General features: G+C 43.5%; 1 protein-coding gene and 1 long non-coding RNA gene across 3 annotated transcripts in view; one reads left to right on the forward strand and one right to left on the reverse strand.

Moving 5' to 3' along the window:
- The window catches only part of LOC130307425 (uncharacterized), a 114,200-nt gene extending 103,143 nt beyond the window's left edge, over window positions 1–11,057 (reverse strand). The window contains exon 1 of the mRNA XM_056552166.1: window positions 11,038–11,057. Within this exon, the coding sequence (XP_056408141.1) occupies window positions 11,038–11,053 (16 nt within the window). The 5' untranslated portion in view covers window positions 11,054–11,057. The remainder of the gene's footprint in view (window positions 1–11,037) is intronic.
- Window positions 11,058–11,121: 64 nt separating this feature from the next.
- The window catches only part of LOC130307441 (uncharacterized), a 31,352-nt gene continuing 28,983 nt past the window's right edge, over window positions 11,122–13,490 (forward strand). The window contains exons 1-3 of one of the 2 annotated variants that reach the window (XR_008856630.1): window positions 11,122–11,246; window positions 11,343–11,401; window positions 12,039–12,150. This is a non-coding gene — a long non-coding RNA (uncharacterized LOC130307441). Of the gene's footprint in view, window positions 11,247–11,342; window positions 11,402–12,038; window positions 12,151–13,490 lie in introns of those variants that run through there. The other variant, XR_008856624.1, reaches the window with a different exon arrangement.

Here is a 13,490-nt window from a genome sequence, read left to right on the forward strand (position 1 = left end):
CACATATGGGGTATCGCCGTACTCGGGAGAAATTGGGCTTCAAATTTTGGGGGGGATTTTCTGCTATTACCCTTATTAAAAATCAAACATTTTGGGGAAACCAACATTTTAGGTAAATTTTTTTTTTTTTTTACATATGCAAAAGTTGTGAATCACCTGTGGGGTATTAAGGTTCACATTACCCCTTGTTACGTTCCCCGAGGGGTCTAGTTTCCAAAATAGTATGCCATGTGGGTTTTTTATGCTGTCCTGGCACCATAGGGGCTTCCTAAATGCGGCATGCCCCCAGAGCAAAATTTGCTTTCAAAAAGCCAAATGTGACTCCTTCTCTTCTGAGACCTGTAGTGCGCCAGCAGAGCACTTCTCACCCCCATATGGGGTGTTTTCTGAATCGGGAGAAATTGGGCTTCAAATTTTGGGGGGTATTTTCTGCTATTACCCTTTTTAAAAATGCAAAAATTTTGGGAAACCAAGCATTTTAGGTAAAAAAAATTTTTTTTTTAACATCTGCAAAAGTGGTGAAACACCTGTAGGGTATTAAGGTTCACTTTACCCCTTTTTACGTTCCCCGAGGGGTCTGGTTTCCAAAATGGTATGCCATGTGGTTTTTTTTTTCGGTTCTGGCACCATAGGGGCTTCCTAAATGCGGCATGCCCCCCAGAGCAAAATTTGCTTTCAAAAAGCCAAATGTGACTCCTCTTCTGAGACCTGTAGTGCGCCAGCAGAGCACTTTTCACCCCCATATGGGGTGTTTTCTGAATCGGGAGAAATTGGGCTTCAAATTTTGGGGGGTATTTTCTGCTATTATCCTTTTTAAAAATGTAACATTTTTGGGAAACCAAGCATTTTAGGTAAAACATTTTTTTTTTTTTTTTACATATGCAAAAGTCGTGAAACACCTGTGGGGTATTAAGGTTCACTTTACCCCTTGTTACGTTCCCTGAGGGGTCTAGTTTCCAAAATGGTTTTTTTGCTGTCCTGGCACCATAGGGGCTTCCTAAAGGTGACATGCCCCCCAAAAACCATTTGACGCTCCTTCCCTTCTGAGCCCTCTACTGCTCCCGCCGAACAATTAACATACACATATGAGGTATGTGCTTACTCGAGAGAAATTGGGTTTCAAATGCAAGTAAAAATTTTCTCCTTTTTATCCCTTGCAAAAATTCAAAAATTGGGTCTACAAGAACATGCGAGTGTAAAAAATGAAGATTGTGAATTTTCTCCTTCACTTTTCTGCTATTCCTGTGAAACACCTAAAGGGTTAATACACTTATTGAATGTCATTTTGAATACTTTGGGGGGTGTAGTTTTTATAATGGGGTCTTTTATGCGGTATTTCTAATATGAAGACCCTTCAAATCCACTTCAAACCTGAACTGGTCCATGAAAAATAGCGAGTTTGAAAATTTTGTGAAAAATTTCCAAATTGCTGCTGAACTTTGAAGCCCTCTGGTGTCTTCCAAAAGTAAAAACTCGTAAATTTTATGATGCAAACAGAAAGTAGACATATTGTATATGTGAACCCAAAAATGTTTTATTTTGAATATCCATTTTCCTTACAAGCAGAGAGCTTAAAAGTTAGAAAAATGCAAAATTTTCATTTTTTTCATCAAATTTTGGGATTTTTCACCAAGAAAGGATGCAAGTTACCATAAAATTTTAACACTAAGTTAAAGTAGAATATGTCACGAAAAAACAATCTCGGAATCAGAATGATAACTAAAAGCATTCCAGAGTTATTTATGCTTAAAGTGACAGTGGTCAGAATTGCAAAAAACGCTCTGGTCCTTAAGGTGTAAAATGGCCTGGTCCTTAAGGGGTTAAGCTGTCAAGGTGCTCCATACCGTCAAAGTCCAAACAATAGTATCCACCGGCTGTTGTTTTACAAAAATACAGATTTTTTTCTGCTAATAGTTAGGCATATTACTGCCCTCATCAGTGCATACCGCATAGGTACATCCAAGTATTGTGCCATTTAGTAACTGTTAAGCTGTCAAGGTGCTCCATACCGTCAAAGTCCAAACAATAGTATCCACCAGCTGGTGTTTTACAAAAATACAGATTTTTTTCTGCGTATAGTTAGGCATATTACTGCCCTCATCAGTGCAGACCGCATAGGTACATCCAAGTATTGTACCATTTAGTACCTGTTAAGCTGTCAAGGTGCTTTATACTGTCAAAGTCCAAACAATAGTATCCACCGGCTGGTGTTTTACAAAAATACAGATTTTTTTCTGCTAATAGTTAGGCATATTACTGCCCTCATCAGTGCATACCGCATAGGTACATCCAAGTATTGTACCATTTAGTACCTGTTAAGATGTCAAGGTGCTCCATACCGTCAAAGTCCAAACAATAGTATCCACCGGCTGGTGTTTTACAAAAATACAGATTTTTTTCTGCTAATAGTTAGGCATATTACTGCCCTCATCAGTGCATACCGCATAGGTACATCCAAGTATTGTACCATTTAGTACCTGTTAAGATGTCAAGGTGCTCCATACCGTCAAAGTCCAAACAATAGTATCCACCGGCTGGTGTTTTTCAAAAATACTGATTTTTTTTCTGCTAATAGTTAGTCATATTACTGCCCTCATCAGTGCATACCGCATACGTTCATCCAAGTATTGTACCATTTAGTACCTGTTAATCTGTCAAGGTGCTCCAAACCGTCAAAGTCCAAACAATAGTATCCACCGGCTGGTGTTTTACAAAAATACAGATTTTTTTCTTCTAATAGTTAGGCATATTACTGCCCTCATCAGTGCAGACTGCATAGGTACATCCAAGTATTTTACCATTTAGTACCTGTTAAGCTGTCAAGGTGCTCAATACTGTCAAAGTCCAAACAATAGTATCCACCGGCTGGTGTTTTACAAAAATACAGATTTTTTTTCTGCGTATAGTTAGGCATATTACTGCCCTCATCATTGCATACCGCATAGGTGCATCCAAATTTTTTACCATTTAATACATGTTAAGCTGTCAAGGTGCTCCATACCGTCAAAGTCCAAACAATAGTATCCACCGGCTGTTGTTTTACAAAAATACAGATTTTATTCTGCTAATAGTTGGGCATATTACTGCCCTCATCAGTGCATACCGCATAGGTACATCCAAGTATTGTACCATTTAGTACCTGTTAATCTGTCAAGGTGCTCCAAACCGTCAAAGTCCAAACAATAGTATCCACCGGCTGGTGTTTTACAAAAATACAGATTTTTTTCTGCGTATAGTTACGGTTATTACTGCCCTCATCAGTGCAGACCGCATAGGTACATCCAAGTATTGTACCATCTAGTACCTGTTAATCTGTCAAGGGCCTACATACTGTGAAAGGACAGCCGAAAGCAATCACCTGCTGCTGTTCTAGACAAATACTATTTAAAGTAGTATGTCAGGAAGAGAAGTGCCAGGATGTGCACAGAGGAGTGGCAGAGGCATAAATACTTCAGGCAGAGTTGGCAGCAGACTTCGGGCGAGTGGCAGCAGGAATCGCAGTGAGAGGCCTGAGCTTCCGTTATCAGCCAGCGGTCATGTCTCCACCAGCAACCCATCTGCCATCGTCGATTGGTTAACACGCTCATACACATCATCACAAGTGACATCTGACACCCCCAGTCAACAGTCCGTGGGTTCCTCAGACACAACCCTCAGTTGGCATGGCCCAGGAGCAGTCCCTGTCCTCCCATTGCCTTTGTCCTATGCTGTTCCCTCTCCTAGAGAAGTATCTCATGCTGTGGGTTCAGCTCCACTATTTACTGAGGATGATCTAATAGAGCTCAGTCAGCAGCTACTGGATAGCCAAGAAGGGGAGGAGACATGCGCCGCTTGCTCCGCTAGGCGGCCAAGTAGTCATGCGGAGAGTGACGTGGTGTTGCAAGTGTTAAGGATCCTGAAGCAGACATTGTTAGGAAACCTGAGGAGGACATCAGTGACGTGCACACAACTGTTGATGATGATGAAGCCGATCGCAATTGGGAGCCGGGTCCAGAAGTGGCTTCATCATCATCATCAGGAGAAGAGAGTTGCAGGTTGCCCTTGAGGCAGCAAGGTGGTTGCACGGTACGCAGTCAGCATGGTGGCAGTAGTGGAAATTCAGGAGCCAAACGCGCCCGGGGGAGACCACCTGCTTCGTGGCAGCCTACCTTTCCGGGAGGTAGTGGAACAGGGGTTCCTGGAGACGGCACCAGTAGCAGTCAATTAGTGCGGACTGCGGGCGGGAAAATCAGCTACTCGGCGGTGTGGAAGTTTTTCATAAGGCATCCGGAGGAGGTTCACGTAACCACATGCAAGATCTGTCAGCAGAAAGTGAAGCGTGGCCAGGGTCCCAATGTCGGCACCACGGCCCTGCGTCAACACATGCTTGGCCACCATAAAGCGGCCTGGAAGAACCGTGGCTCCGATGTAGTGGTTCAGCCTGCTGCATCACCCAGTGGCCATCCGCTCCCTCATTCATCCAGCCAAGGCTCCACCACCTCAGCCGAAGGGAGCTGTGTGTCAAACCCTCCTTTTGTCGCTCCTGCTTCTCCCGCTTTTAGTCAGCCATTCCGCCACCAATCCATCGGCGAAGCCATGTCTAAGAGACAACAGTATGTGCCCACTCATCCAACGGCACAGAAGTTGAATGTGCTCCTGTCCAAGTTGCTGGTGTTGCAGTCCCTCCCTTTTCAAGTGATGGACTCTGCACCTTTAAGAGAATTGATGGCTTGTGCCGAGCCGAGGTGGAGAGTTCCAAGCCGTCATTTCTTTGCGAAGAAGGCAGTATCAGCCCTGCATAAGTTTGTACAAGAGAAGGTGGGCCAGTCCTTTAGCCTGTCGGTGTGTTCAAAAGTGCACGGCAGCGCCGACGTGTGGAGCTGTAACTACGGGCAGGGACAATACTTGTCTTTTACGGCCCACTGGGTAAATGTGGTTCCTGCACAGCCACAACAGCAACTTGGACTGGTCAAACCGCTTCCTCCTCCACGCTCTCGCTCCCAGGCAGTTGGTCCTGTTACAGCGTGCGACGCCACCTCCTCATCCTCCACAGTGTCCTCGGCCTCCACTCCACGTCCAAATCTAGGTGGCCCTTCATCATACCTTGTGTGTAGGGCACGGCGGTGTCAAGCTGTTCTTCACATGGTTTGCCTTGCGAACAGAGTCACACAGGGGAGGAACTGCTAAAGTTCATTTGTAAAGAAATCCGACTATGGCTTACTCCACGAAATCAGGAAATGGGAACCATGGTGACCGACAACGGGAAGAACATCGTGTCCGCGCTGCGACAAGGAAGTGTGAAACATGCGCCCTGCATGGCACACGTGTTGAATCTGGTTGTCAAGCACTTCCTCAAGTCTTCACCCCATTTGCAAAACATCCTGAAAATGGCAAGGAAACTGTGCATGCACTTCAGCCACTCGTACACCACCAAACACACTTTCCTTGAGCTGCAGCGTCAGAACGGTATCCCCCATCATAGTCTTATTTGTGACGTTGCCACATGTTGGAATTCAACCCTCCATATGTTGGACAGACTATACGAACAAAGAAAAGCCATCACCGATTTCTTGATGATCCAAGCAGATAGGAGTACTCCCCTGTGTAACTTCAATGTGAACCAGTGGCAGCTCATACGTGACACCTGCCGTTTGCTGAGGCCTTTTGAGGAAGCCACATTATTTGTGAGTCGCCTGGATTACGCCATGAACAACGTAATTCCACTCTTACATTTCCTACAACAAATGATTGAAACCATGGATGGAGTTGGAGGGTTATGAGGAAGTTGAGACAGAGGACCCAGACACACCGTGGCAGTATGCAGTGGAGATGGAGGCAGGTAGTCCCTCCGAGTCACTGGCGCAAATGGCACCATGCATGCTCAGTTGCTTGCGTAGTGACCCCCAAATTATCATAATTCGTCAGCGGGATGACTTCTGGATCTCCATCTTATTAGACCCTCGCTACCGTCCCAAAATGGGGGCCTTTTTTACACCCACTGAGAGGGAGGACAAACTGACCTACTACAGAGAGATTCTCCGTAGTCAGTTGGCTGATGCCTATCGGCCACATGGTCCATCCACTCGCAGGTCTGACTCGGGGGGCCCTCTGCGCTCACCTTCCACTGCCAGGGCTGCTGGGGAGGGGAGGGGTGGCAGGAGCAGTACCAGCTCAATCAGCAGCAGCCTGAGTCTACAGTCGCTGATGAGTAGTTTTCTTCACCCGCATAGTGAAGCAACTCATCAGCAGCAGGTAGACATGGAGCAGGACCTGAACCAGCAGGTGGTGGCATACCTTGACATGGCCATGCCAACAACCATTGAAGATCCGCTGGACTTCTGGGCAGCCAAACTTGATTTATGGCCACAACTAGCAGAGTTTGCTCTGGAAAAGCTGTCCTGCCCGGCCAGTAGTGTGCCATCAGAGCGGGTGTTTAGTTAGGCTGGGGCCATAGTCACCCCAAGGCAAACTCGTCTGTCCACTAAAAATGTGGAGAGACTGACGTTTGTCAAGATGAATCAGGGATGGATCAGCCAGGATTTCCAGCCACCAATGCCAGATGCCTCAGAGTAGATTGACCATGCTGCTACACCAACATTTCCCAATTATGGTTGGTTATGAAACACTCTTGGGTTATCAATTAGGATTATGAAACCCTCTTTGGTATTGTGAATGCCTGCTCCTGGCTCATCCTGTGTCTTTCAGGAACTACTTGCCTCACTGATGCTTCTGGCCTTGGGCGTTTAATTTTTGGATGTTTAGCAGTAGCTAAATATATGCTTAATGCAAATGTCAACATTGATCTTTAAATGTAAGGGGTTATCATACCCTCTTGGGTACTGCGAATGCCTGCTCCATACTCATTCTGTGTCTTTCAGGAACTACTAGCCTCCCTGCCCTCAGGCCTTGGGCCTTCAATTTTTGGATGTTTAGCAGTAGCTAAATACATGCTTAATGCAAATTTCAAAATTAATCTTTAAATGTAAGGGGATGGTTATGAAACCCTCTTGGGTACTGCGATTGACTGCTCCTGACTCATTCTGTGTCTTTCAGGAACTACTTGCCTCCCTTATGCCTCAGGTCTTGGGCCTTCAATTTTTGGATGTTTTGCATCTTTAAATGTAAGGGGATGGTTATGAAACCCTCTTGGGTACTGCGAATGACTGCTCCTGACTTATTCTGTGTCTTTCAGGAAATAATTGCCTCCCTGATGCCTTAGGCCTTGGGTCTTACATTTTTGGAAGTTTAGCAGTAGCTAATACATGCTTAATGCAAATTTCAACCATGATCTTTATATTCTCGGCGCTCTGCTAGGGCCTTCTCCTACCACGCCGGGGACAATCAGAGGACCTCACTAAACCATCCAATCGGTAGTAGAGACATGCAGTGTGTACAAAGGGCAGAACCCGAGCTTATGACCCGCGCTTATTTGTGATTCTTCTTTCCTGGCAAATAATTGCAATCCCTGATCCCTATCGCGAATGGGGTTCAGCAGGTTACCCGCACCTGTCGGTGAAAGATAGACACACGCTGGTCCGTTCAGTGTAGCGCACGTGCAGTCCTGGACATCTGAGGGCATAACACACCTGTTATTGCTCGATCTCGCAAGTGATCGTGCAATGTAGGGGGCTATTAAAGCCTCTTGGGTACTGCTGATGCCTACTCCTGACTGCTCCTGTGTCTTTCAGGAACTACTTGACTTAACGATTCTTCTGGGCTTGGGCCTTTAATTTTAGGATTTTTGAAATACATACATACATACATACATGCTTAATTTAAATTTCAACATTTATGGGGCAACGTATGGGGTAATTAAACACTCTTGGGTAGTGTTTTTTTCAAATTTTCTGATAATTATCACAGTAATAAACTTGAATTTTCCACAATAATAACCATTACGCCATTGAACGATTGTTGCGTGTGATTTTTTAAGTACAATTAAAAAAAAAAAAATACGCTTCTTTATTTCATAAAAAAATATTTTATAGAAGAATGTCTTTTGGTGGTCCACCGTCCTGCATTATAGAATCTTCTGGACTCTTGGATATGTGCTTGTTCTTAAACATAGTTACAAAATCCATAAATGTTGCGCCTACATCTTACGGCCACATGAGCCCTGTGGGTGCTTGTGAGATTAGCTCCTTTGTACCCACACGGCTGGGTCCGGGACACAAATTTTGATTTAATTTCAAATAAAAAATCACACATTTCAATGGTCTCCTCATGCTGCAGCCAACTCCAGGCAGCATCATTCTGGTAATATGTAGAAAGCACTCGCTGTCCTAAATTTTCGTTAACATTTTTTGTCAAAAATGTTTGTCTTTTTTATTAGGGATTGTGAAGCTTTGGTGCGTACTTCTGCATCAGCCAACTCCAGCCTGTGTCATTCAGGCAATATATGGTTTACTGATGGAGCTGCTGGGCCTGGGTCTGGGAATTTCATAGGTAGCACCCGCTATCCAAAAGTCTTCTTCATAAATTTCTACAATTGTTGAATTTTTTGGGAGGGATTGTGAAGCCCTGGTGTGAACTTGTGCATCAGCCAACTCCAGGCTGTGTCATTCAGGCAATATATGGGTTACTGATGCCGCTGTGGGGCCTTGGTCTGGTAATTTCACATTTTCTCACAGGTAGCACCCGCTATCCAAAATCTTTTAAAAAAAATTCTAAAATTGTGGGGTTTTTGGGAAGGGGATTGTGAAGCCCTGGTGTGTACTCGTGCATCAGCCAACTCCAGCCTGTGTCATTCAGGCAATATATGGTTTACTGATGGCGCTGCTGGGCCTTGGTCTGGGAATTTCAAATTTTCTCATAGGTAGCACCTGCTATCCAAAAGTGTTCTTCATAAATTTCTACAATTGTTGTATTTTTTTGGAGGGATTGTGAAGCCCTAGTGTGTACTCATGCAGCAGCCAACTCCAGGCTGTGTCATTCAGGCAATATATAGGTAGCACCCGCTGTCCTAAATATTCTTAAAATTATTTTAAAAATGTTTGTTTTTTCCTTTGGGATTCTGAAGCCCTGGTGTGTACTCAATGCTGCTTCCTGCTACACTCTGTCAGCCCGTTGGTCCTGCGACAGTGTGCTACTCCGCCTCCACATCCTCCACTGTGTCTTAAGCCTCCACTGCCTGGACAAGTCTCAGTGGCCCTTCCATGTGTGCAGGTCACGGCGGTGTCACGCTGTTCTTCACATGGTTTGCCTTGGCGAGAAGTCTTGGAAACAATGGCCGGTCAGGGCAATGGAGACGTTGCGCCTAAATCTCACGGCCACATGAGCCCTCTGGGGGCTTGTTGGATTTGGTCCTTCGTACCCACACGCTAGGGTCCGTGACACGCAAAGGTTGTTTTAAATTTCAAATCAAATAATGATGGCACTGCTGGGCCTGAGTCTGGGAATTAAAAATGTTCTCATGGATAGCACCTGCTATCCAAAATCTTTTGGGGGGGATTGTGAAGCCCTGGTGTGAACTCGTGCATCAGCCAACTCCAGGCTGTGTGATTCAGGCAATATATGGGTTACTGATGCAGCTGTGGGGCCTGGGTCTGGTAATTTCAAATTTTCTCATAGGTAGCACCCGCTATCCAAAATCTTTTTCAAAAATTTCTAAAATTGTGGTGTTTTTTGGGGGGGATTGTTAAGCCCTGGTGTGTACTTGTGCATCAGCCAACTCCAGGCTGTGTCATTCAGGCAATATATGGGTTACTGATGCCGCTGTGGGGCCTGGGTCTGGGAATTTCAAATTTTCTCATAGGTAGCACCCGCTATCCAAAATCTTTGCTTTAAATTTCTTAATTCATCTTTTAATCTTAGGGATTGTGAAGGCCTAGTGCCTACTCATGCTGCTGGCAACTCCGGGCTGTGCCATTCATCCACTATATGGTCTCCTCATGCTGCCAACACCTCCATGCTGTGTCATTCAGCCACTATATGGTCTCCTCATGCTGACAACATGTCCATGATGTGTCATTCAGCCACTATATGGTGTCCTCATGCTGCCAACACCTCCACGTTGTGCCATTGAGCCACTATATGGTCTCCTCATGCTGCCAACACCTCCACGCTGTGTCATTCAGCCACTATATGGTGTCCTCATGCTTCAGCTTCATCCAAGCTGTGTCATTCAGCCACTATATGGTGTCCTCATGCTGCCAACACCTCCACACTGTGTCATTGAGCCACTATATGGTGTCCTCATGCTGCCAACACCTCCACGCTGTGTCATTCAGCCACTATATGGTGTCCTCATGCTGCCAACACCTCCACGCTGTGCCATTCAGCCACTGTATGGTCTCCTCATGCTGCCAACACCTCCACGCTGTATCATTCAGTCACTATATGGTCTCCTGACACTGATGCCACCACCAGGCTCTGTAATTGTGCTGCTGTGCGGCAGTGATTCTAAAAGCGATGCCGATAATCTGCATGTTATTCTGAATAACAGTATTATTTCACTAACCCAGCACACTCCATATGCGTTTTAGAACACAGCAAAGTGTTCTATACCCCTATAGAAGCTGTATGTAGGCTAGAAATAGCCTTTTTTAATATAGATTCGCCCCAAAAAAATTTGTATCAAAACAAACTTTATTGGAAAATTCGGCAAATCGTCCGAATCGAATTTTGAAAAGTTCGCTCATCTCTAATCACAACATAATGTGGCAGATAATTTTATATTATCACTGCTCTTACAGTAAAGAATCTCTGTATGTAAGGATGGTGAAACCTTTTTTCCTCTAGATGTAGAGGATGTCCCCGTTTTCATGGTTATCGGACTAGGTATGAAAAGATCACTAGAAAGATCTCTGTACTTACTGTTCATAAATTTTTACATTGTGATCAGATTGACGTCTTTTCTCTAAACTAAATTACCACGAGCTTGATAACCTGTCTTGGTCCTGTAATCCTCCCATACCATTAATTATCTTTGTTGCCCTCCTCTGCACCCGCTCCAGTTCAGCCATGTCCTTTTTATATACAGGTGGCCAGAATTGGACACAATACTCCATATGTGTTAGTATCATGGCGCTCTGTCCACTCTCAGTGATCCGGCTTTACCTGAGCTGCAGATCATAACATTTGCAGTTGGAGGAACTGTCAGTGGCGCTAGCCAATCACTGGCGATACACATCTGTGGCCAATGGTTGGCTGAGCCGCACCATGATGTCTGTCTGCTGCTCTGGCTGGCACGACAAAAGTGAAGTTCAGTGGACACCTAATGGGGATGGGGTATTCTGATACTTGATGTTACAAAGGAGTGAAGGAAAGTGAGTTAAAGTTTGTATTCTTTTATAAGGCTGCCAGGGCACAGTACATATATAAAAATGTTCACCAGATAACCCCTTTAATCTTTTTATTGTCAGGTGTAAAAAGTGGAGGTACATTTTAATTTTGAGAAACAGGAGCTCTGCACATCTTGAAGGTAGTCACGAATAACTGTATAGGAAATGTACATTTTGTTCTCTGTAACACATACATGACTAGATCGGAATAGAAAGGATCAGCTTAAACTAAATGCTCTGACTGTCACTGGAGATTTCCGAAAATCAAGGTTACGTTTTCTCATAGGAATATGAGCTATACAAATGTGTTACTCACAGAGCAGACATGGAATTTCATCCCCAATTCTCTTTTGATCTTTTCAGAAGGGAAGATCTTAATATAGTATTCTCTTGGCTGAACTTGCACAAATGATCTTGTGCTTTCATCGACTAAGTGCCTTTAAAGTGTGTGATCTTGAAAGAAAAAATTAGGACTGTATTACATTAAAATAGCCTTGCTGTCATTTTAAACTTGTGACTTACCTAATTCTAAGTATTTATTAGTCATTTAAAAGTGTATAGTAGCATCATTCTACTTTCTGCGTTACCTTTCAATGAAGGGTTTGCTGCAGGATCAGGTTTGGTAGTGTCCTCCTTTAGGTACTTGCCTACTTCTTCTTTTCTATCCCCCCCCCCCATCCCTTTGTTTGTCCTGTCCTCTCTCCTCAGAGAAAGCTTATCTCCACTTCAAGTAATCATTCATGGTGTTTAAAAGGTTTTATATGCTTTTTGTTTCAGTTGCTCGCCATTTTCAATATATTTGGTTGCTGTCAGTGAATGAGGTGGAAAATCTTGCAGAGGTGGAAAAGCTTTCATATGGTCCTTCACTCTAAAAAGTGTTACAATTGTCTCTTGTCCATAAGGTTTTCTCTAGTTTGATAACAAAAGAAATAATTATTTATGTCTTGTACGATATATTTCTTTTAGTCACTACTGTTGATTTTATTGCTCAGTTGACAGTGTCTATAGAAAATAAATATATCATCTGATTAGAATCAGATATGAAAACATGCTTATTTCTAATTTGTTACTATTGCACTAAAAGTACATTATTATGGGGGCAGCCATCTTGCCTGAGCTGTTTTTAACAGCATTCAGTGATATGCTTTACAGCAAGTCCCATGACTATAAATACAATAAACATCTCCAAGCCCTATTCTTTGTATGGGGCACATTTAATAACATACACTGTGACCTGTGCAGAGGACATCTCACAGGGAGGGAGAGGCTAAGCTGCTATTGCCTTTTCTAGATACCGATGTCACATTTTACTGTAATGTTGTACAGATCTCATTCCAGCAGCTTTCTCCTTATTATCACAAACAAAGCAAAAAATCTCAGCTTAGTTATCAGATTTAAAGGGGTATTCCAGGAATTTATTTTATTTGACTATGCTACAAGGGCTGTAAAGTTAGTGTAGTTCATAATATAGTGTCTGTACCTGTGTGTGACAGTTTTCTCACAATTCTTACATGATTTCCATCCCAATATTTATTTTTAACAGCATAACACCACAGTGTTATGGTAATCTCACATAGCCCTTTAGCCCAAGACAAGCGCAGATCCTTCCTAAGCATGTCCATTACTGTCTGTCAGGTGCGTACTAAAATCACCTTATGCTGGATAACCCCTTTAAAATGATCTCACACTAACATCTTCTATAATGCGAACTTCTCACTCCCGTCTCCAAGACTTCACTCGTGCTGCACCAGTTCTCTGGAATGCTATCCCTCAATCCCTCAGACTCAACAACAACATCCATAGTTTCAAACGTGGCCTGAAAACACATCTCTTCAGACAGGCCTATAACATTCTCTAATTGGCCTTAACATATCCCCAATATATCCCCACACCTCTTGTTTGAATAGTTATTGTGTAATATTATGTCTGATACTTGTCTTTGTTTGTACCCCATAATTGCAAGCGCTGCGGAATCTGTATGCGCTATATAAATAAATTATTATTATTATTATTATTGTTAAAACCACAACATTTTATGCTATAGAAAGTAAAATAGAAAATTATGTTTTGCAAAAATGTTTTGCATAAAAACTTGATTTAAACAATAAATGATTTTCTGATGACATCTTCCCTTAATAGCTGATTTTACACTAACATAATAAATCTGTCTCATGGCTTCAAGTAGTGGCCTGACAACAGGTCTGATAACCTGAAGGGATAGCTGTCAGG

This window comes from Hyla sarda, chromosome 1, assembly GCF_029499605.1.
Source record: "Hyla sarda isolate aHylSar1 chromosome 1, aHylSar1.hap1, whole genome shotgun sequence".
NCBI classification, from domain to species: domain Eukaryota; kingdom Metazoa; phylum Chordata; class Amphibia; order Anura; family Hylidae; genus Hyla; species Hyla sarda.